Source organism: Convolutriloba macropyga, chromosome 11 (assembly GCF_964194025.1).
Source record: "Convolutriloba macropyga chromosome 11, txConMacr16.3, whole genome shotgun sequence".
NCBI lineage: Eukaryota > Metazoa > Xenacoelomorpha > Acoela > Convolutidae > Convolutriloba > Convolutriloba macropyga.
Window position 1 is genome coordinate 28638260 of NC_134478.1, and position 25408 is coordinate 28663667.

The 25408-nt window shown below is 36.4% G+C and overlaps 1 protein-coding gene across 2 annotated transcripts in view; it reads left to right on the forward strand.

Moving 5' to 3' along the window:
- LOC142349336 (WD repeat-containing protein 48-like) overlaps nt 1-25408 on the forward strand; it is a 281832-nt gene that overhangs the window by 66762 nt on the left and 189662 nt on the right. For both annotated transcript variants that reach the window (XM_075400812.1, XM_075400813.1), the window contains exons 5-6: nt 21105-21206; nt 21545-21649. In XM_075400812.1, coding sequence (XP_075256927.1) covers nt 21105-21206; nt 21545-21649 — 207 coding nt within the window. The remainder of the gene's footprint in view (nt 1-21104; nt 21207-21544; nt 21650-25408) is intronic.

A 25408-nucleotide genomic window follows, 5' to 3' on the forward strand; every position in this document is an offset into this window, starting at 1 on the left:
CGAAAATGAATCCCTTCGGAACACATCTAAAAATCGAAAAGTTTTGAAGAATCGTTTTTTAGTTTGAAAATGTTTCTGTCAAATAGTGCTGATCATCGATTTTAAGTTTTCAACAAACTTTTGAGTTGCTGCTGATCATCGATTTTAAGTTTTCAACAAACTTTTGAGTTGCTGTCTTCTGATATCAAAATAAACATTGCTCGAAATGCCACCTCCACTGCAAATTGTCACGAGATCTCAGTTATTTGATCAATTCATTTATCCTGAAAACTATTGCAACAGCCAAGAGGGTTTTGCGGAATTGATGTTCGATCTTCATTTAAAAAATCCGAACATTGAGTACTGTCTCTAACTTGTACCTGCTGATTTATCTGAATTGATTCATACTGCTTCCTTCATATGAGTGAAAATGAGTCTTTGCTGTTTCTATGTCCTGTCGAAAAGTGAATCCCTTTCGGATACATCTAAAAAACGAAAACTGTTGAAGAATCGTTTTTTTAGTTTGAAAATATTTCTCTCAAATAGTGCTGATCATCGATTTTAAGTTTTCAACAAACTTTTGAGTTGCTGTCTTCTGATATCAAAATAAACATTGCTCGAAATGCCACCTCCACTGCAAATTGTCACGAGATCTCAGTTATTTGATCAATTCATTTATCCTGAAAACTATTGCAACAGCCAAGATGGTTTTGCGGAATTGATGTTCGATCTTCATTTAAAAAATCCGAACATCGAGTACTCTCTCTAACCTGTACCTGCTGATTTATCTGACTTGATTCATTCTGCTTCCTTCATATGAGTGAAAATGAGTCTTTGCTGTTTCTATGTCCTGTCGAAAATGAATCCCTTCGGAACACATCTAAAAATCAAAAACTTTTGAAGAATCGTTTTTTAGTTTGAAAATGTTTCTGTCAAATAGTGCTGATCATCGATTTTAAGTTTTCAACAAACTTTTGAGTTGCTGCTGATCATCGATTTTAAGTTTTCAACAAACTTTTGAGTTGCTGTCTTCTGATATCAAAATAAACATTGCTCGAAATGCCACCTCCACTGCAAATTGTCACGAGATCTCAGTTATTTGATCAATTCATTTATCCTGAAAACTGCAACAGCAAAGAGGGTTTTGCGGAATTGATGTTCGATCTTCATTTAAAAAATCCGAACATTGAGTACTGTCTCTAACTTGTACCTGCTGATTTATCTGAATCGATTCATACTGCTTCCTTATATGAGTGAAAATGAGTCTTTGCTGTTTCTATGTCCTGTCGAAAAGTGAATCCCTTTCGGATACATCTAAAAAACGAAAACTGTTGAAGAATCGTTTTTTTAGTTTGAAAATATTTCTCTCAAATAGTGCTGATCATCTATTTTAAGTTTTCAACAAACTTTTGAGTTGCTGTCTTCTGATATCAAAATAAACATTGCTCGAAATGCCACCTCCACTGCAAATTGTCACGAGATCTCAGTTATTTGATCAATTCATTTATCCTGAAAACTATTGCAACAGCCAAGAGGGTTTTGCGGAATTGATGTTCGATCTTCATTTAAAAAATCCGAACATAGAGTACTGTCTCTAACTTGTACCTGCTGATTTATCTGACTTGATTCATACTGCTTCCTTCATATGAGTGAAAATGAGTCTTTGCTGTTTCTATGTGCTGTCGAAAATGAATCCTTTCGGAACACATCTAAAAATCGAAAACTTTTGAAAGATCATTTTTTAGTTTGAAAATGTTTGTCAAATAGTGCTGATCATCGACTTTAAGTTTTCAACAAACTTTTGAGTTGCTGTCTTCTGATATCAAAATAAACATTGCTTGAAATGCCACCTCTACTGTAAATTGTCACGAGTTCTCTGACATTTAATCAATTCATTTATCTTGAAAACTACTGCAACAGCCAAGAGGGTTTTGCGGAATTGATGTTTGATTTTCATTTAAAAAATCAGAACATCGAGTACTCTCTCTAACCTGTACTGCTGATTTATCTGACTTGATTTATACTGCTTCCTTCATATGAGTGAAAATGAGTCTTTGTTCTTTCTATGTCCTTTCGAAAATGAATCTCTCCCGAGCACATCCCAAAATCGAAAACTTTTGAAGGATCTTTTTTTGTTTGAAAATGTTTCTCTCAAATAGTGGTGATCATCGATTTAAGTTTTCAACAAACTTTTGAGTTGCTGGCTACTGATATCAAATTGAACATTGCTCGAAATGCCACCTCAACTGCAAATTGTCACGAGATCTTAGCCATTTAATAAATTCATTTGTTTCTGAAAACTATTGCAACAGCGAAGAAGGTTTTGCAGAACTGATAATCGATTTTCATTTAAAAAATCCGAACATTGAGTACTCTTTAACCTGTACATGGAGAATTATCTGACTTGAGTTATACTACTTCCATCATATGAGCGAAAGTCTTAGCTCTTTTGATGTCATGTCAAAAATTAATCTCTTCCGAACATATCTCATATGCAAAGACTTTTCAAGGATCGTTTTTCAGTTTGAAAATATTTCTCTAAAATAGTGCTGATCATCGATTCTAAGTTTTCAACAAACTTTTGAGTTGCTGTCTTCTGATATCAAAATAAACATTGCTCGAAATGCCACCTCCACTGCAAATTGTCACGAGATCTCAGACATTTAATCAATTCATTTATCCTGAAAACTATTGCAGCAGCCCAGAGGGCTTTGCGGAATTGACGTTTGATTTTCATTTAAAAAATCAGAACATCGAGAACTCTCTCTAACCTGTACTTGCTGATTTATCTGACTTGATTCATACTGCTTCCTTCATATGAGTGAAAATGAGTCTTTGTTCTTTCTATGTCCTGTCGAAAATAAATCCCTTCCGAGCTTATCCCAAAATCGAAAACTTTTGAAGGATCATTTTTTAGTTTGAAAATGTTTCTCTCAAATAGTGCTGATCATCGATTTTCAACAAACTTTTGAGTTGCTGCTGATCATCGGTTTTAAGTTTTCAACAAACTTTGGATTTGCTGTCTTCTGATATCAAAATAAAACATTGCTCGAAATGCAACCTCCACTGCAAATTGTCACGAGATCTCAGACATTTAATTAATTCATTTATCCTGAAAACTATTGCAACAGCCCAGATGGCTTTGCGGAATTGACGTTTGATTTTCATTTAAAAAATCAGAACATCGAGTACTCTCTTAAAACCTGTACTTTCTGCTTTATCTGACTTGATTCATACTGCTTCCTTCATATGAGTGAAAATGTGTCTCTACTGTTTCTATGTCCTGTCGAAAATAAATCCCTTCCGAGCTTATCCCAAAATGCGAAGACTTTTCAAGGATCGTTTTTCAGTTTGAAAATATTTCTCTTCAATAGTGCTGATCATCGATTCTAAGTTTGCTACAAACTTTTGAGTTGCTGTCTTCTGATATCAAATTAAAAAATTGCTCGAAACGCCATCCAACTGCAAATTGTCACGAGATCTCAAGACATTTGATCAATTTACTTCTTTCCGAAAACTATGGCAACAGCCAAGAGGATTTTGCGGAATGGATGTTTGATTTTCGTTTAAAAAATGTGAATATCGAGTACTCTCTCTAACATGTACGTGCTGAACTATCTGACTTGATTTTTACTGCTTCCTTCATATGAGTGAAAGAGTCTGCTCTTTTGATCTCATGTCAAAAATAAATCTCCGAACGCATCCCGGAATCGAAAACTTTAAGGATTAACTTTAGTTTGAACACTTTTCTCTTTAGTAGTGTAGAAAATCAATTCTAGGCTTTCAACAAACTCTTCAGCTCTTCTCTTCTGATATCAAAATAGAACATTGCTAATAGAAACCAAATCAACTGCAAATTGTAACGAGATCTTGGGCATTTGATCAATTCTTTTCTTTCTGAAAACTATTGGAACATTTGAGAGGGTTTTGCTGAACTGATGTTCGATTTTCATTTAAAAATTGCGAACATCAAGGACTCTCTCTTACCTGTACGCGCTGAATTAACTGACTTGGTTTATACTGCTTCCTTCATAAGTGAAAAAGAGTGTTTGCACTTTCGATGTCATGTCAAAACATAAATCCCTTCCGAACACATCTGAAAAACAAAATTTTTTGAAGAATCATTTTTTAGTTAGAAAATATTTCTCTAAAATTTTGCTGATCATCGATTTTAAGTTTTCAACAAACTTTAGAGTTGATGTCTTCTGATGTCAAAATAATAAATCGCTCGAAATGCTACCTCAACTGCAAATGGTCACGAGATCTCAGATATTTGATCAGTCCACTTCATTCTGAAAATTATTGCAACAGCCAAGAGGGTTTTGCAAAATCGATGTTCGATTTTCATTTAAAAAAATTTGAACATCGAGTACTCTTTAACCTGTACGTGGTGAATTATCTAACTTGATTTATACTGCGTCCTTCATATGAGTGAAAAAAAGTCTTTGCTCTTTCGATGTCATACCAAAAAATGTATTTCCAAACACATCCCTGAAACGAAAATTTCTGAAGGTTTTTCGTTTGAAAAATTTTCTCGAATATGGTTGATCATCCATTCTAAATTTTAACAAACTGTTCAGTTGCTGTCTTCTGATATCAACATTGCTAGATATGTCACCTCAACTGAAAATGTCACGAGGTCTCAGACATTTGATCAATTCACTTCTTTCTGAAAACTTGTACGTGCTTGTAAATATCTGACTTCATTTATTCTGATACCATCTGTTACCTCCGAAAGCATCTCAAATTGGAAACTTTGTGAATAGTTTTGATCTTCAATTCCAAATGTTTAACAAACTTTTTGGCTGCTGTCTTCCGATAACAAAATAAAACATTAGTTGAAAAAGCCACCTCAACTACAGATTGTCACGAGATCGTAGAAATTTGAACAATTCAATTTCTGAAATTATTGAGTACCCTGTCTAACACGTAGCTGCTGACTTATGTGACTTGGTTTATACTGATTCCTTCTTAAGGATGAAAAAGAGTTTGGTTTCTTGTCATGTTAAATTCATGTAAAAAACGATTTTTTTTCGAATCCGTCTCAAATGTTAGCACCTTTGTTGATTATCCATTGTTTTCAGCAAATTTTGTTTCTGTACTCTTTGACTTGATATCTACTGATTGTTTCAAATCAGCTCTTTCAATGTCATGTCACAAATTGTATACTTGCCGAACACTTTTGCGAAAGCGACATTTGTTTCTCCACACATCCCAAGTGCGAAAATTTTTAAAGGATTGTTTTTAGTTCGAAAATTCTCTCTAATAGTGTTATCATATATTCTAAATTTTCAACAAAAGCAGTTTTTTGAGCTGCTTTCGTAACTCAATTTAGGACATTACTGGAAAAGGGGCCTCAAGTAATTGGACATTCGATCAACTCACTTTTTTTTCAATAACTCGAACTTTCTAGATGGCCTTGCATGATTGATGTTTTCCTTTTATCGAGAACTTATGTTGTCATCAAACTGATTATTCGTTCTCGAATACTTCTCCAAATATTAAAGCAATTGATAATTTCAACTGTTTCTTTTGTAATTTGTAAAGATCTGCCAATGATACCAATCATTTTTAAATTTTCAAATTATTTTCAGGTGTGAATGGCGCGACAACAAGCGAAGAGCGTTGTTGATAAGTTTGCTGCAGCAGAGAAAGATATTGATTGTGCTATGAAGAGATATGAAAACTACGTGGGAAACCAAATTGCTAACGTTGCTTCGTCCTCAGTGCCCGCTGAGGTCAAGCTGGAGTCCTTTATTCTGGCTATGAGAGATTGTAAAGAGTTAGAGGATCTAAAAGCTCAAATATTGTTATCCTTAAAGGCCTGTAAGATGGAGGTATGCAGTGTGAGTGCAGGTTTTCTGAAGTTCATTCGACTGCATGTTAAACCGGACAATCTGGAGTTAGCCCGTCTTCTTGGTGTCGAAAATGAGGTCAAATGTGGTCGATCCGAAACATTAGGTGAAATAAAAAAGAGGAAAAGAAAGTGGTCCGTCGCAGGTTAATTTTTTCAGTAATAAAAGCTATTCAAGCTTTTGGAAAATCTCACTTATTGTCTGCTATAGGTTCTCAGTCTCTTAAGCAGTTGTTTGCTAAACGAACTACTGCTAAAGCTGCTACACTTAGGTCTGAAAAAGATGAAGTAATTGTCCTATCGCCCGACGAGTGGGACGGTACCTGTGCGACAAGGCTCAAAAGTTAGTGCCCAAAATTTGTTAACGATATAAAGAAATTTTTAGAATCTTTTAACATTTAAATTGTTTAGGGCGCTCTAGCCAACAGGCTAGCATTTCCGGTGACACTGAACAGTTTGAGAAAGAGCAAACTCAATTGAGTTCGCTGGCCACAATTGTTCCGGTCAGCTGTCGAAGAAGTAATCCAGGAACCGGTTCACATCTTTCTTAAACATTCATTTTTTGTAGTTGCTTCCTTGAAATCAAAATTGATTGTATTTTTTAGCTACAGTCTGCCGAGATTATTTGGATGTTAAAAAAGTGTCGTCTATGAGGTTTCCACAGTTCACGTCTTCTGAGTCTAATGCGGAGCTGGAAGATGGTTTTTCTGGCGCTCCTAGTTCTCCAATTGCTCACATTGATACTGAAAGCGACAGAGAGCGATCCGGTTCGAGGAGTGATTCAGATGAGGTATCCCGCGGCCTGCTGTCTCGAACTAACACAAATTTGATTGATCCAAATTATCGTTTGACTAGAAATGAGTTTGCTGCTGAATCACTGACTTGTAAAAGTGGTAGTACGAGTAAAAGTAGTCTTCATCGTATCAACCAAGTATATTCAGAATTGGGAAATGTTGAATCCGCGGGCAAGCAAATAAGAGGACCCATTACTCGACAGGTTGACAAACGATCGTTTGGTAACTATCAAGAGCCAATATAGTACAATCCAGCCAGATTTTTTTGGTTATTTAAAAAATCTGCGAGGATATGCGATACCAAGTTCCCTCAAAAAATAAGTTGAATTGGTCGAGTCATTAAATGTTAACTGTAAATGTTTGTTTGTTGCAGTTGATAAAAAAATTGCGTTTAGTTTCGATGTTTGTGACGCATTAGCGCTGTTGCTTTTATCAAATGTTTTGTGTTCTTACCAAATCCTGTCTGTTTTTGTTGACTTGTTTTTTGTCTTGCGAAGTCTCAGTTGACTTTTTATATGTTTCTGATGTCTATTTTGTTAAATATTGGTCTTTTGGCTCATAATGGTTTCTGTTTTATTTTGCGATTAAGCATAAAATTTTAATTTTCTCAAATACTTCAGTATTATATTTGTGAAAACTCAATGAAGCTTCAATTTTTTCAGTTGGAATAATTGTAATCGTTAATCTGTCTTCGAGACAAAAAGATGGGCATTTATTCTGATTCATTTGTGTTTGCATGCAGCATTTGCATTTTGATTGTTGGTTGTTCTGGACGCAGCGCTATCAATGATACTGTTCTGTTCAATTATGCAAATTTCTGAGTTAAACCTGGTGATGGCGCTTTTTGAAACTCAACAAATGCAATAGATAAAGAAATGCTTGAGGTGAAAAATAAAGTTCTGTCAACCAGTTTTAATTTAAAAAGGATATAATTCAAAATGAACTAAAAATTCGGCTCGGCGCCTGTACAATTATTTCAGATATCATGGAAGGTTATAAGGATTTGGTTCTGCAACTGGGACTGCGAGTAGATGCCCTTTTTCAAAACTTGAGAGATGTGATAAAACGTGAATTGAGATTCTCACCTTTTACCCGGCGAGCTCTCATAACTGCTGTCAACACTTGGCACATGAACCTGAAAAGATGTTTGGCAATGATGTTGAGAACTTTAAGCGTTCGGATCAGAGCTAACGCTGGTCTACACCAACAGGGTCAGTTCTTTTTAACATTTTGTATAAATGATTTGCCAAGCCATCAGGGAAATACTGCTATTCACTATGTTTTTTCTCTAGTGTCAATTTTACTCCCATAACTAATGAATTCAATCTCTCCGCTCAAAGCTGATCGGTTGATAAGGGTTTTTGATGTTATAGCTGATTTCACCACTGAAGTTCCACTGGATGCAATAAGTTGGACGAAGAGAAAAGCACTTTCTCACATAGAAGAAGAGAGCGAGAAATCTGATATTGCGGGTTCCTCAATGGGAAGCCCTGGGTTTCGAAAATTTGTCAAGAGATTTCATGTCGATGATCCCCTTGGATAGAAACATACTGCTTCACAGAATTGAACTTCAAGGATTTTTATTATCAGTTGTGACAGTGTGCGCGATGCGATCGACGGTTTTTTGTCTGTTAATCTTTGTTGTGGAAGTTATGTGAATAAATTTGTACGAGAACTTGTAGTCCGTAATAAATAATTTCCTTCAAACTGCTTTTCCGTTTTTGACCTAACCGGTGCCTACATTGTAATCTGTTGGCAACTCTAAACCATTTTGAATGCATGAGTTCAACAATTTGTTCAGTTTTCAATAAAAAATAAGTTTTGAATTTGGCAATGTAATTTTTTTTTGCTTATGAGATAATTCCATTCCATTTGATTGTGTATTTCAGAGTATGCCTGCTAAAAACAATTTGCCAGTCTGTGTTGTTATGAAGAACACAGTTTTGAGATTGCCGAAAGGGTATCACTCTTTACCAGCTCTGCTGATCAATTTGTTTGGTGTAAGTTATACATTAATTTATTTTTTTGGCTGTTTTTAAATTGGTGATTTTTAGGCGCCTTTTGCACTCCATCGTAACTGTCTTCTTGTCAAAAAGAGGTCGGAAGCCGAAGAGCTCAACGTTTTCTGCTTGGAGACGTTTTCAGGTGTTGTTCAAGGTGTTTGATTTTTTTTGTTGCTTTTCTCTTCTACCCCTGAATTGTTTTAGGAAAAGAGCTGTTGTGCCCTGGCTTCCAATTTAGTTTTGAGAAGGGATGCGATCAGAAATTGTGGCTCTATCGGTTTTCTGACTATGTGGAAAGCAGAATTAATGTAAAATTTGGAACACCAGTTGTCCTGGCCAAAGACTTTGACCTCGAGTTAAGAGCTGGTGATTTCTGTCTTATAATTGAAATACGGAAAGATACTCTGAGGCTGTTTTCTGTGCGATTGCGTTACGAGTTTGAACTAAAATACTTAGAGGTGCTCAATAGAAAATCAAAGAAAAGTTCTTATTTTCCAGTAAACTTAGCATTTTCATCTGTGAAGCATCATATTCAAGGTGATAGTGTTTACAGTTTCTCGTTGTGTTAATTTAATAACAATTTCAATTGATTTTGTTGTAAATTTTATAATCAGTTGTGTTTAGTAATCAGTTCTGATTTCTATATGAATTTTTTTCTTGCCTGCTTTCGATTTTTCTCCTGACGGTTATTCTGGCATCATTTTTAAAATCTCTTAATCCTCATTTCTTTGTTGTTTCTGTTCAAAGCTCTTCGTGAACTTACGATTTGGTAGCGTTCTTAATGCTAACTATTGATTTCAACCAGACATTGCTGAGTTTTTCCATTTTCTTTAAAATTGAATTATGAACATACCTGTCCTTTAAGAAATAAGTTTTTTCCCTGTCAGATATTTACATTCGCGCAATTGTTAAAATTTTGGCTAGAGGCTTAATAAGGAACTTTGTTCTGTATATTCAGAAATTGAGCGAGTTCAGAGATTGAGCGAATTCTACCACGAGTTGCAATCTTTTTTAATTTTTGAGATACTTGGACTTCATGATATTAGTGTTCATACAATCAATCTAATTGACTTCGAGGGGTTGCGATTGGTTTGGAAAGAAAATAATCTGCTTTTTTTCAACCTCTCCTTTTCCGATAGCCATTGATTATCTGATTTTAGGAGCATTGATTTATTCTCATATTTCTGAAGTTTGAAAGTAACTGGAGTTCATTTTGCTTTGACCTCTCGACTCATTGAGTTTTTAAGCATCGGTTTTTTAAGGTAGCATGAACCTTAACCGGATTACTGACGTCTACTTAACAGCAATCAATGAAAGCTTCTCGACGCTGAGGTTAACAGTTGAGCAAGTAACAAACGACCAAAATGCTAAAGAGACAAGACATCTCTTTGAGGCCGTGAACACTTGGCACATTAAAATAAAACGAAAAGTGGTAAGAGTTTTGAGCTTGTGTCGTTCATTCAATGACTGCAGATTTTGTTGGCAGAAAAGTGGAATACGTTTGTTGAAACACGAAAAACAACCTCTTACAAGTCTGGTTCCTCCAGGAGATGAACAGGATGAGCAGGTTGATTCTCTGTTTATGTCTACAAGTCAACGTTAGTGTGCTTTTTCAAGTTCTTTTTTGCTTTCTTTGACTCACATATATCTTTCGTAGAGCTTGATGAAGCACTTCTTGGTGACAGCTTTGAAGAGTTTTTCATCGACTGCGACGTCCTTACCGCAGTGGCTATGACAGGTTTGGTGTTTTTTACATTTTATATCTTGTTATACTCTTACTGCAAAACAGCTGACTTGTTTCAGATGCCGACAATTTGGAAATGCCATCAAGTTTTGGTATCGAACTGCAGTCTTTCCGTTGCAGTTACCCGAATATCTAATTCAAACGCTTCTACACGATCTTTGGTGCAGTAAAACCAATAAATAGGCAGTAAAGTGCCTAAAGTGCCTTCAGTAAAGTGCCTTCTGTACAATTTTGTTTTGTTTAAATTGTTTTAAAAAATGGCGAATGGAAATTAACTGTTTTTAGTTTGATGTTCTGGTTCTGTTATCGGTCAAAAACGAAACCGAAAAATTGCTCAGACAATTTTTTAACGTTTCATACTATTGATCCATTGATTTTATACTTCTAGAACGTATTGTCCTTAACAATATATTGGCTATGTCTTCATAAGGGTTCTTCTGTATATCAGTTTCAAAATGTTCATATTTAAGTTTTAAATGGTTTAGGAAAAAATATCTTTCTCCTGGTCGCGTACTCAAGTCTTTTTCATTTTCTGTTTACATTTGCATCAGGTTTTTCATTGTTTTCAGATTCTATGGTCTTTGGGATCTCATGTTTGTCCATTGAAGAGCAGATCATTGGCAGCTGTTGAATGGTTGAATGGGGGCTGTTGACCTTGATAAAGAGTTCAATCAGTTAATAGTAGAAAATTTGGAGTGTCAAAATGACTTTGAAATGTTGGTTTGTGGCTTGTCGTTGTCAACCGATGCGCAAGATCATTTAATGTTGAAATCAGTTGCTTGCAAACTGAGTGTCGCACGAACCAGTGATGAACTGAGAAGAGCTTTGGAAACTTACTGCGAAAGTGTGGATTTGAGTGATCGAAAATGTAGTTTTCATGCTGCTATTAAAGACTACTGAAGTTTTCCTATGTTAAAAGAGTAAATTTTCGATTCATTTTACTTTTCGTTCTTCGTGACGACGTTTTGATGTGGTTTTCTGGGAATCAATGACTGATATTTATTGTATTGGTGATTTATCGGTAAATTGATAGTTTCAGAATGATCTGTGAGTTGAAGAAGCAATTTGACGAGTTCTTTGCTTTAAGCCATGCTGGGCACAGCATGTTGCTTGCGGTACTCCAGGGAACATCTGAAAGCGGTTCTTCTCAAATTAAGCCAAATATCATAGCGAGCGCTCTCGACTGTAAGCTAGAAGTTCATCGGTCTGCTGCATTTTTGAAGCTCAATCTATTAGCAGCTCTCCGTGAAGAGAAGGCTGCGTCTGGTTAGTGGCTTTATTTTTCTGTCTTGACAGAATTCTTCATGTCAGAATGAGGTTTTCTCTTGAAATTTTGCCGTTTTCAGAGGGGAAGAAAACTGACGAGACTATTGGGTCGATAGAGAAGTAAGCCATCTGATGAATAGTCATGTGTTTCTCTGGCGTTGAGAACTTCAATAGACAGAGACTTGCCCTATATAGCCAAAATCGTATATTAGAGTACTTGTTTTGGATTACATAAAATATTATTTGTATGTTTGGAAACTGAATCTCTACGTTTCAAATAAATAACTTTCTCGGTGAACATCCTGCTTCTGATACAGAAACAGCTCTTTTTTCAGAAGAAAATGCCTCTTGAGTCTTTCTCTTCTAGCTCAGAGTCTGGTATTGATCTTGTTCGTCGAGCATTTCCGCATCTTGACAACAGCGAGTTGTCAAATTAAAGAGTACGAATCGAATACGTAAACGCGTCTATAACCTTGAAAGTAGCTCGACTGAGGTCTCCTGTGTTTCTCAAATAACTGTGCCTGGGTCTTCAACTTCTTTACTATCTAAGCAGGTTATCTTTTTGTTTAAAGTAGGCAACTGTTTCCTATAAGCGTTGGACTTGTACTACTTTTTTAGAGGCCTGGTTTGGCTCATTGGTCAGAGGACGTGTTATGGGTTGTCAGGACGTTGATCGAACGCCGCCTCGATGCAACCGCTGCAAAGGTGATATTTTCAAAGTTAACGGGAACCTGCAATTTTGTTTCTGATGAGCGATTATAGAAATGCTTTATTCAAGAGCTTTACTTAGAGCACTCGAACATCTGATCAATGTGTCTTGGATGTTGTTATTGAGCTTAGTCAGATCACTGCTTCAAGAAATCAGTTGCCCTCATTGAATTCATGTGACAATATGTGTTCTGCTTCAATTCAGGTTAGCTCAGATTTCCCGCTCTTGTCAGCTGTTTAAATTGATTTAACAAATATTTGTCTTTAATGTGTGTTCTCTGATCCGAAGTTTTTCAAATAATGGTACTAATTCCGATGAATTATAAATTGGTATGTTGAAATATCTATGACATAGAGCAATATTGTTTAACTTTTATGATATAATATAGTTGATATATGATGGTTTCTTCTCCCGTTCCCGATTAATGGCGAGATTTCTGAAAAGATTTTTTTTCACAGAAATTGCTCAAGGTACCATCAGTTGTGCTTCAGCAATCTTCTGATAGAAGCGGGCAAGGAAATGCTGAGGGTGGCGACCAGAACATCTGCCAATCATCTGCTGCGGATTGCACTTCTGGAGTTTTCAATGGACAACCAATTCCCTTCTCTAAGCAGGTATCGCGGTCATTGGAAAGTAATGGCAAATCTCGGAGTTTACTCAAAAACTTGAAGTATTTCATATCTGGTCACTTTGTGAGTGTTTCTATTGTTTAGAAAGGTGTGCGACCTGATCGCCGATCAAGAGTTCCAACACAGCGCATAAAAAATAAGAGACAATCTATGTCGAAGGTTAGCATAATAGTTCCGTTTTCTTTCATATTTTCTTATTTAATTTGAAATTTCTATTTTAGCGAAAATTGAGACTGAATCGTTCATTCGAACAAAACGGTAACTACCAAAAACGGATTATTCCCCGGCGTTGCGCAAGACGAACGTGTTCAGCCAAACGAGTATCTGATATACTGAATTGCTCTGTGATTGTGCAGAAGCATTTCTGTGGTTTCAGAGATATCCCTTGCGTACACTGTGGTGCTCTCAGGTGGAATGAGGAAACATCATCTATTTGTTGTTATTCAGGGAAAATAGCGCTGACAAGTCTGCCTGAACCGCCGGTGCTCTTAAAATCTTTATTGTTTTCTGACACTCAGAGGGCTGCTATCTTTCGAAAGTATATCCGACAGTTAAATAATGCTCTGGCTATGGCTTCAGTTAAAATTGGAAACGCAAAGTTGGACTCTAGTGGTTTTCAACCAACCGTTTTCCTTCAGGTAACATCAAAAACTGGTGTTTCGTTTCGTTTGATTTGGCACATTGGTTTGTTTAGGGAAAATCTTATAAGCTATTTGGACCATTAAAAGCTTCAGATGATCAGCCACGGTTTGTGCAGCTGTACGTCCATGATCCGCATGCGATTGACGAGTCAGTGAGTTTGCGCTTGAGCTCCTTAAAATTGCCATCTACTGCATCGCCGCTCGAGTGCGAGACTCTTCAAGGATTGCTGCGTGATCTTCAGGTATTCTTCTTGGTCTCAGCCTTGAACATTTTTATAATTTTGGTGACTTCTGGCTTCATTGTGTTCAGGCCATGCTGCTTGAAGTAAACCCTTATGTCCGAGATTTCATCCAGATCGCAGATTTCGACGAAAGTGAAGTGGCATCGTTGAAGTTTGTAATAAACCCTGCTGCCCGACCTCGAACTGAACATAGGAGGGTTCATAATCATAATCTTCGGGAGGTTGCGGTCCTGTACAATGAGAATCCTCAGCCTAGTGATATTATTGTTCATCGAAAAAGTGGTGGACTCTCTATTGTGTCTGATACTCATCGGGCATTCGATCCACTTCACTTTGTTCTGCTGTTTCCCTTTGGGACTGATGGCTGGCATCTCAACATTCCGCAAAGGTTGTTTTTTTTTGCTCAATGTTTTTTGTTTTCTAAATGTTTTACTGTTTCAGTGGCTCCAGTGGTCGGACGGTTACTAAACTGCAGTTTCATTCTTTTCTTTTACATGAGCGCGAAAGCGCCTGTAACTATCTTTTGAGAGCCGAGCGGCTTCTTCAAGAGTACATCTGTGTTTCATTTGCCACTATTGAGAACATGCGACTGCAGTTTGCGAAGTTCAATCAAGATACACTACGGTCCGAGATTTTTTGCTAATTTGGAAGATTCAGTGAATTCCTCCGATTGTGATAACCGAATTGGAAAACGAGTTATCTGCCCCAGATCAATCTACAACAGCCAAAGGAATCGGTTTTGTAGGTGTGTTACTTAATGATTTTTTGACTTTATTCTCTCCTCCATCTGTAATTTTTTGCAGGTATCAAGATGCCATCGCTGTTTGTCGAAAGTATCACAAACCTGATTTCTTTATTACCTTCACCTGCAACCCTTTGTGGAAGGAGGTCCAGCAACACCTACAGGGAGGACAAACAGCTTTTTCCCGACCAGACCACTCGTCAGAGTGTTTCGTTTGAAACTTCGCAGTCTCATTGATGATTTGCGTTACAATGGTAAGAATGTTTTGAGTTTGTTCATTTCATTACTTATGTTTATGGAGTTATTTTTTGCAACTTTTTCTAGGAGCGTTTGGAAGAATGATTGCCTTCACTTACGTTGTGGAGTATCAGAAGCGTGGTTTACCGCATGCTCATATTTTGTTAATTGTTGCTGATAGCGATCGACTGAGGAACCCTGAAAACGTTGATTCTGTCATTAGTGCTGAGCTACCACCGCTTCAATCAGCATTCCAATCAGAGGAACAAAAGCTGCAAGCCACGCGCTTGCACGAAATAGTTCTGAAATGTATGATTCATGGACCTTGTGGCATAAGGAATCCTCGCTCCCCTTGCATGATTGACGGGAAGTGCTCTAAAGGATATCCTAAGCCCTTAAGCATGCACACTTCTTGGACTCAGTGGTCAAGTTACCCGTCGTACAAGAGACGAAGTTTGAAAGATGGTGGACTGACCGCGATTGTCGGTGATCATGTCGTTGAAAACAGTTGGGTTGTCCCCTATAACCCCTTTTTGTCTCTTAAGTATGAAGCGCACATCAATGTTGAAGCGTGTATATCTCCCTTTGCTGCAAAATATCTCTTCTTGTACATCAATAAGGTGAGATATTTTTGTTTTCGGTCCATTTTTTACGATTGTCAAAGCTTCCGTTTGCAGGGAAATGATCGGGCCATGGTTAAACTAGCTGGAGAAATAACTGATGAAATTGAGCATTTCGAAAATATGCGTTGTATTGGATCGGTGGAAGCTTGCGCAAGAATCTTTTCTCTGCCGCAGTCAGAGAGATATCCATCTGTGCAACAATTATCCGTTCATCTACCGAAGCAGCAAGTTGTTGTGTTTCATGAAGGCAGTGAACAACGAGCGGTTGCGGATGAAGGTAAATCTCAAACAGAGTTAACTGAGTTCTTCACCTTCAACCGCGAGAACCCAGCTACTATGGTGAGGTACTGTGACTTTCCAGAGTATTTTTTCTGGAATAAAGTGGCAAAACGATGGTCAAAGCGAAAAATGAACAACGGAACTATCGGCCGAGTTCATACAGTTCATCCGTCAGCTGGTGACAGATACTATTTGAGAATGTTACTTCATCACAACTTCTGCAAAGGTATTAAAAGTTTGTGAAGTTCTTTTAAAGTTTTTGATGAGCACCGTAATGTTTCAGGAAAAACATCTTTCGACAGTTTATTACATGTTAACCAATTGAAAATGGGTTCTTTCAAAGATGTTTGCTACGCTATTGGAATATTAGCTGACGACAAAGAGTGGGATTTGGTTCTTGCTGAATCTCTTTCAACTCTATCGAGCCGGAAAGCCCGCGAACTTTTTGCGGTCATGTTGCTCTTTTGTGAGATACCGAATCCGCTTCATTTATTTGTCAAGTATTTGGACGATTGGGTTGATGATCTGCGACGTCAAGATCCAAGCTTGTCTGAAAGGCTTCTTCAAATTTATGCAAGGAAAGAAATAGATGATGAGCTTCAGCTACGTTCTAGAAAATTGGAAGACTTCAATATTCCTGGAGTAACAGCCGAAGAATTGAAAGACTTATGTTCAGTTTCAAAGAAATTATGTTATTCCAGTTCTGTTTTTTTTTCTCGATGAACCAAACTTATCGCGCCAAGAACTGATAAGTTTTGTTAATTTGTGCAAAGGTTCCGAAGCAGGGGGCCTTTATCGATCTCAGCGCGTGGTTTTTGATCACGCTGTTGACTATTTAAAGTCCGGCTGTCAATTTTTGGCGTTCGTTGACGCTCGTGGTGGAACGGGAAAAACGTATCTGTTGAACGCTGTTCTGGCCTATGCACGTTCTTTCAAAGATTTTATATCACCCGCTATTGCAGTTGCAACCAGTGGTATTGCAGCAACACAGCTTTCGAATGGTCGTACTTTTCATTCGCGCTTTAGGGCACCCTTAGATGTGTTGGAGCATTCGGTTTTGGATATCTCAGTTCAGAGTCAGTTAGCCAAATTGATTCGAGACAGTGTTGTCATCATCTGGGATGAAGCTCCAATGGCGCATCGGTTTCTCTTAGAGGCTCTTGATAGAAGCTTGCGGGACATCATGGCATGTGAGAAACCATTTGGAGGGAAAAGTCTTATACTTGCTGGGGACTTCAGGTTATTTTTTGTTGTCTTTCATTTTCCTGGTTATGATATCAGTTTCGTCTGTTTTTAGGCAAATTCTTCCTGTTATAAAAGGCGGAAACAGGGCAGAAATAGTGAATTCTTGTCTAAAGCGGTCTTACTTGTGGAAGCATTTCCAAAAGTTTTCACTGGACGAGAATCTTCGACTACTCAACTCTTCAACTTCGGCTTTCGAGTATGATAGGTGGCTTCTTAGTGTTGGTAATGGCCTAGCACCAAACTCAACGCAAGCGGTTCTGCCAAGCGATAAAGTAGAAGTGATCAATCAAGACGAGCGCACCAGCTGCATTCGGCGTATGATTTACTGGGTGTTCAATGATGAGCTACAGGTTAGGTAGAATTATTTTAGGTATAATAATGGAGACAGAACTGGTAACTAGTTATGTTTCAGCGAGGTGTGGTCCATAGTGGAAGCTGTGTTCTGGCTGTGACCAATGCTGCTACTGCCGAGATTAATCGCATCTGTACAAACCAATTTCTTGGGAGTAGCTTTGTTTGCTATAGCGCGGACACAGCGTATGATCCTGATGACAGTTGCCGCTACCCTGTAGAGTTTCTTAATAGTCTGAGTGTACCGGGTATTCCTGACCATTGCCTTGTTTTGAAAACAGGCATGCCAGTCATCTTGTTGCGAAATTTGAGTCCGAAAACAGGTCTCTGCAACGGAGTTCGTTTGGTCGTTCAAGAAGTGATTGATAGTCGAATAGTGGCTGTGAAATTTGCAAATGGTTCAAATTCTGATACCTTTTATATTCCGCGAATTAATTTGATTGTAAACGAAACAGCTGGTGTTCCTCTCAAATGGAGAAGAAGGCAATTTCCTCTCCGACAAGCGTTCTCGTTAACAATCAATAAGGTGCAGGGTCAAACGTTATCTCGTGTGGGTGTTTGGCTCGAGATACCAGTTTTTACCCACGGCCAGCTATACACTGCTGCTTCTCGCATAAATAACCCTGACAATATTCGCTTTTTTATTCTAAATGACTGTAACTTGGACTCTTGCAGTACGCAAAACATTGTATTCAGAGAAGTGATTGATTAGTTGTCTCTACAGCTTGCTATTCGTTGATGCTCTTTCTGTAGACAAATAAATGTTTGCTCATTATATGCTATTAGAAAATATAATTTTGTTTTTTTTTGTACGTTATTGGAGGCTCTTAAACGACACTCAGTCTTGAAGGAAAAAGGGTAAATACTTGTGTGAATGTAATTTCATCGTCGATTGAGTTGTGTGCTTTATTTAATTGCCTGTATTTAAAGCTGGGTCGGGAGTTTGAGAGCCAGAAGCGTCCTCTTCTCCTTTAATCAAGTGCACAGAAGAATCGGGAACATAAGAAAAAATAGTAAGGCATCGATGCAGAAGACAGAGGCTAAGTTTCAAAGCAGATTGGGGAATTTAAAACACTGGAAAAACAAAAATTTTGTAATGCAAATGTTTGGTGAGAGGTTGGCTGCGTCAATAGCTAGCTACGATTTGGGGATCCTACCTTTAGCTTATTTGAAAGGTGGATGAGGTCAAATGTACTTTGTTGCGGGTGGAGCGATATTAAGGCGTGAAACTCAAATGTGACTAAAAATGGGTCATTGGGAGAAGAGCCCCCGTATGGCCTAGATGCAAAACCTCGATTCCGGAGCAAAAAAGGCTGTGCAGCAAAAGTTAGAGATGTTGGGAGAAAACATTCAGTATTTTTCCTCCACCTTCTTTTTTTCATAACATCATAACACCATCTTTTTTTGACATTTTTGTGGCTCAGTTTTTTTTCACTTCTCACAATTTTTTGGTTCTCTTGAATCTTTTTTCCTTTATCTTTTCAATTGCGCTTCGGAATAATGAGACAATCATTGTCAATTTTGTGTCTTTTTTTCAGAAGAGAATCTCGACAGTTTTTGCGCTTTGTCCTTTTTCGTTTTTCGGCTGGGTTCTAGAACATTGATTCACTTGTGACTCGAACATTGGGTACTAGAACATTGATACATTTTGTGACTCTTGTTGATTTTTGCGTTACCGAATTTGATTGGTTGGTAAAAGAAAAGCAGTTGTAAGATAGGATTTTTCAAGAGCTCGATAGCCGAGTGGCAATTGCGCGCGTTTAGAAGGCAGATCGCGGGTTCGAAATTCGGCAGTCTGTTTTTTGATCAAACAAAAAAAATAGTAGAATACACGCTGCTCTAAATTAGTCTGACCTGCATTTCAATCGAAAGTAAAGTGTTTGATATTGGTTGTGTTATGTTTCCTTTGGTTTCGCATCGCAAATCTTTAATTGTTTTTTTATTTGCTCTATTTTTCATTTTTCTGGTTTTTGCTACCTTCTTTCTAACCTTTATTTCATAGTTTTCCTTTCCCTGTTGAGTTGTTCTGTCCCTCTTTCCTTGCTTTCTATCTGTCTTTCTGTGTCTCTGTACTCCGCAATTGTTCTTTTCTTTTTTTTGTTTTTCGTTCTTTTGTTTTGCGGTTTCTTTCGTCATCACGACCTTCTTTTTGTCTGGTTTGTCTACATTCTTTGTTCCGTCTTCCTCTGTTTTTTCATTCAATTTTTTTAGTGTCGTTTCCGTTTCTACTTCCGTTTTTTCCGTCCTGCGCTTTCTTTTTTGCTTTGTTCCGTTCGTTTTTGACTATCTTCTTCCCTTCTTTTGCTTTTTCTTGATCTGTTTTGATGTTTTTGATCACTTCATTAGCTCATCTGATCTCAGCAATTTTCACTTCTGTCACTTTATTCGCTTCTTTTTTATTCCTTGAATGAAAGAAAGAAAAATGGGGCAGAAAAAAAGAGTTAGGGACTTGAACCATGTTGACATTAGAGATCAGATGAGCTAAGGAAGTGGTCAAAAACAAAACAAATCAAGAAAACGCAGAAGAAGAAAGAGAGAACTTTGTTCTTTTTTATCATTGCCTATGTTTGAAATCTTTAAAACCCATCTTTCTTCAAAATCCTTACTTTGAAATCTTTCTTGCTGATTTTATTTAATTAACTTCTGTTTCATTTTCGTTTTGTCTTTTGGTGTTTTAATGTATGTACTACTTTCTATGTCTTGCATGCCTCTTCTTGTTGTTTTCGTTATATTGCTTATTATTGATCTCTTTTCGATCTATATTTAATTATCAGTATTTGTTTCTTCATATTTTTATTTCCAGTTTTCTCATCTTACTATTCAAGATTCTTTGCAGTATTAGAACAACAATTTGCTGGAATAAAGCACGAGAGCTTTCCTCCAACTAATTGCTTGGCTCTGTTTTTCTCCATCCTTCTATTTTTTGACTTTTTTGTCACGTACACAAACATTTCTTCGCCCACCCTCTCTCGCTCTACTTCGACTTTGACATACATCTTCTCTTTTTACGATCAATCTCTTTTCTTTTTCCCACCTCTATGCTTTCCCTTTTTTGGTTTTGCGTTCGTTTTTCCAATTTTCCGAACAAGTTTTTGTACTGTCTTGTCAACGTCCATTTTTGAAACTATTTTTCTCGCTTTTTGCTGGTTTTTTTCCCTGTCAGTGCAAAACAATTTTAACTTTTTATGCTATCAATTTTTGCTTAACTTGTTTTTCATCTGAGCAATTCTTGCAATTATTGCGATTCCGGGCCTGCTAGTTATACTGATTATGTATGGTATAATGTCAGAATAGAGGGATACGAACATTGTGCGGATAAACAATACCGAGATTTAATGTTTGCATTATAATTCTGTCCTTACTGTGCATAAGCTGGCAACTATCAACATTTCCTCCGCTGTGGTTCGAAAGCGATTCGCAGTCTTTTCTGTTATGTTAATAAAACGATATTTTAAGAAAGCTAACTCACTGCTATTTTACCTGAATGGCATAATACATACAGAGTATTCATACTGAGGCCAATGCTTTATAATGAAAACCTTTGGATAATTCCTCAAAACTTTCTGAATGATATTAATTATTTTTGGTCTTTTTTACAGGGAAAAACAAGCAAAGGACTACGACTTTTGTTCCCCGACAGATTTTTAAGCCTCAACTATTGAAATAAGAAAAAAATAATCTTGTAGTGCAACCAAATCAAGAGCTGCTTACTTTATAATACCGCATTTATGCAATGTTTCACACTAAGCACTAATTGTGTTTTCAGTCGCTTCTTGTGTGGGATCCAAGGACACAAAACTTCAACTACAAAATGAAGGGTCACACCAACATAGTCAAGTCCCTAGTCGTATCACCCGACGGAACAAAGGTTGGACTGCAGGCTTAAATGTACAAGTAAACTTTTTCTTCTTTGGCAATTAGATTAGGGGAAGAATTTTGCTCACTTTGACTAGGTTTAATATGGATCAAAGCTGGTTTGCATAAGAACTCGCGTTTGTTCTACAGTTGTTTTTTTCTCATTAGTTGAGTTCCATTTGTTCTTTGATTACGCTGCATACTTATCAAGGAACTCGTTTTACACACAACACGGGGAAGTCATGCGCGTTCTGTGCCGACAAATGAGGCTATTACAGCGATAAAAGGTAATCATTAAAGAATTCTGGGGTGAGAAATAGATTTGAAAACAGTTGTGAAATTGGTGTTCAGGTGCTGTCGGGTTCTTCTGATGGTCTGATCAAGTTATGGTGCCTTGGAGAGCAGCGATGCATTGAGACATTCAAGATTCACCAAGATAGTGTGTGGTGTCTGTTGGTAAGTACCTATATGCTACTTTGACCTTCAGTAAATTGCCGCTTGTATATCAAAGAGCGAGTAATTTTTGTATCAGGTCATCATCTAGCTGATTTTCAGCTGTGCGGGACCATTTTCCCTGACATAAATTGTTGCTGGTAGCCATAAAATGCCTTGGCATTGAACAGTAAAAATAAGAAAGACCAAACTTTTTGTAAGTTGTTTGAGAATGAAAAAATGAGATCAACAGAATTGTTGACAAATTAGAAACGAAAAATAGTAAATTCAGTTGTATCGGAAAAATGATACTATTGGTTTATTAATAGCCGCAAAGCGATTGACGTTCTCTTGTTTTGGTACAACTCGAAGAGGAGTATTGGTTTTCTTAAGGTTTTTTTTTTACCGGAAGTACTATTCGTTCAGACGGCGTTTTGACCTAAAAACGAAAGAGTAAAATTGCCATGTGAACTAATTTCTTCTGAGCGAAAAAAGTTTTGTGATTATGCGATCAGTGAATGGCCTTTTGACTTTGAAAAGTGTTTTTGAGAGAATTGTGCATATAGATAACCCTTTTTGACCGTTTTTTCGTCAATTTGATTCAATTTCTTTGCTTGTAATTTGTTTTTCTTTGTATTAAAAATTTTTGGCCGATGCTGCATTATCATTTAGCTAGCTGGAATTGATACCACACAGCTTTTGAGAGCCTAATAGTGCATTTTAAGTGCAAAATAGACACATATTTCTCTTTTTCTTTTAATTTTTTGGAATTTTTCATTGATTTCATTATTGGATCTTTGAAAGGATATTTTTTCTTGAGAAAAAGTATATTTGGCAACGTCCTCTAGACAGTTTATACATTAGGCAGTTATCTATAGCTTACCTCATTTCTGTTTTGTAAAATTTTAAATATACTAATCCGATTTTTGCCATTTTTGTTCAATTTTCTCAGTTTTTGTTAGTTTTTCTGGTTGGTTTAGTTAGTATTAAGTCTTTTTCTGCACAGGCACGGATTTTTTCCGGTTTTTAATAATTGGCATAGTTCTTGGAGTAATCTTAGAAATTCAGTGAAGAATTCGTCTCATAAACGCTGTTTTAACAATATCTTTTACAACAATTTTTTGTTGCAAAGCATTTTAGTGTTCCAAATATTTAAACTGTCGTAACTTGTTTCGTTTAGACAAGAGATTGGGAATGTTATCTTCTGAGCCATGAATGCTTGGCAAAATATTCTGTTTTCTACTTCATTTTCGACTTCGATTTTCAAATTTAAGAAGTACTCTTTTTGTTTCTGTTCTTTTTTGGCATTGTTTTCGTATTATACAAACTCTAGCGTGTATCATTCTAGCTTTCTCCTTTGACCTAGAATGTTTTTTTCACTGATTTTTCTTTCATTAAAAATTTTTAATTTCGTACTTGTTATATTTTTCGTTTTTTTTTTCTTGGTATTCAGTAGTTTTCATATTTAATGTACCACTTAGGCTTTTCTGGGTTTAGCTTTAAAAACTTTGACTGTTATTTCGTTTTTGTGATTTTTTGGGAGGCTAGGTCCTTAATAAACTGTTTTTTGGTTTTGAGTGTTACTCTGTTCGTTTTATTGTTTCCAAGATTATTTTTATTTTGCAGTGTTTTAGTATTTTAGTTTTTATTTTATCTGCTGTCTCCAACGAGAAATAAATCTATCTGATTCTTCAGTCCTAATTTTTAAGTGCTGTGAAGCAAAAATCGTTTATTGCGTTCTTGAGTCCTCTCTCTTAATTTTGATTGAGAAAAGCAAATTTTTGATCAAAGCAAATTTTTGATTAAAGCACTTAAGGAAAACAATTAATGCACTTAAGGAAAACAATCTTCTAAGATTGATACCTGCCTTATGCTTTCCGACTGTCTTTCGGGTCGGAGAGTTAATTGTGGAGCGCTGATTTTTTTCTAAATATCTTTAGCTCTTGACATTTTTTAGCCGGTCAGTTTTTAAGCCTAGCAAAATTTGCATTCTAAGAATTTTGGCCAATTGTAAACGCTACCAGATGTTTATTAATATGAATGTTTGTGGTATGAAGATATCTTAGTTAGTGTCTTCTGTCAAGATTATGGCTTTAGATTTAGGTTTATGAATGTTTTCTTATGATCTCGAATGATTTACTTGTTCTTATGTTAGCTAGCTTCAATGATGTCATTGCTCAAATCTTTCTCGTTCTAGGGTATAATTTTTTATCAAATTTTTTCATCAAAGTTGGTGAGGTAAAGAAAAACCGTTTTAAGACAAAAGATAATGATTTGGCTGGAGTGACAGTTTTCCTGGCAAACTTCCGACGCCTCGAGTAGCTTCCGGAGTTCTTCCGGCTATGTTTTACAGTTCAAAGAATTTGAATTGTTTTGGGGCGCTGTCTTTTTTACGACTTGAAGGGGAATGTTGGAGAAGTCCTTTTTTAATCACTTTTATTAGAGTGAATTTGAAGCAGAAAATGAAGCGCGTGCAAAATATTGGATTGGTTTGGGTGCTGAACACAATTCAAGAGCGGAGCGAAAAGTGGTTTTTTCATACCGATGTCGAGACAGCAAGAAACAGGTGTGAAAAAAGTTCTAAGCGTGCGAAATTTTATGTTCACGTACGACTTTTTAAATAATTTTGTTGGTTAAGATTTTTGATTATGGTATTGTTTTATTTTTAGGGGTGTTTTGATAGATGTTTTTTTCATTAATAAAAAAATTCATATGTACTCTCCTAATAAAAAAATTCATAAACTTCTGGTAGATTTTTTAATGTTGTTTTAAATGATTTCTCTCTTTTGATTCTCTCTTCTGAGTTGAGCAATAATTATTAGTTGAAAGATATTTGAGTAAAAATTATGCCAATTTTGTCGGATTTTCGTCGTTTTTTGCTTTTTTGATGTTTTCTAATTTCTCTGATTTTGTGCTTTTTGCTACTTTTTACTCTTCAATCTTCTGTTCAGTGCTTTTCTCGAGGTGTTGCTGGAAGTTACTGGAAGCTAGACAATAAAAAATATGTTTTTCTGTTTTTTCGCTTTTTTCTTGTATAAATCGGCTAGTCGTTGGATTGGTGCATGCGTGACCAGAAGTAGGAGTGAAATTTTTGTATGGTTTTGAATAATGGCAATTTATTTATTATTTGTTGCAAAGTTTTATTGAAATTTTGCAGAGAATAATTTTTTATTTTGTCTTTCAATTTACCTTACCACCCTTACTTGAATTTTTTGTTGGGTTTTTCTGTCAATTTTTTGTAGTCGTTTAATGAATGAAAACTAAACGCGTCGAATGGTGTTTTGCCAATAGGTGTTTTGAGTTTGCGACTTTTTCAAGACCTCATCTTTTTTGGTCAGATACTTTTTGATCGTTCATTTTCATGATATTTTCGTGTTATTGTTAGTGATTAGTGTTATTCAGTAGGATAATCATTGTCAGTTTTTTTTAAATTTCTGTTGACATATTTTCATGTTTTTTGAAGTCAAATTGGAGTAATGATTTTGGTCAAGCCGAAAAAGCGAGTGGTTTTGCTGCGTGAAATTTTTCACTCGAATTATCAGATACAGTAAGAAAACGGTGTTTCAACAGAAAATAGCTTTCTCTATTGTGATTTTTTGCTCACGTGCGGCAATTTGTCTTATTTTTGTCGCTGGTTTGTGCATTTTTTTTATTGAATCCTTTTCTAAATGATCCCAATCCATTCTTGGTCCATTCTAGGTCTAGATTTTTGTTAAATCAATGAAAATTCTTTGTATTGTTGGTGAGGACTTTTCCTGCTAGGTTTTTACAATTCAAAGAATT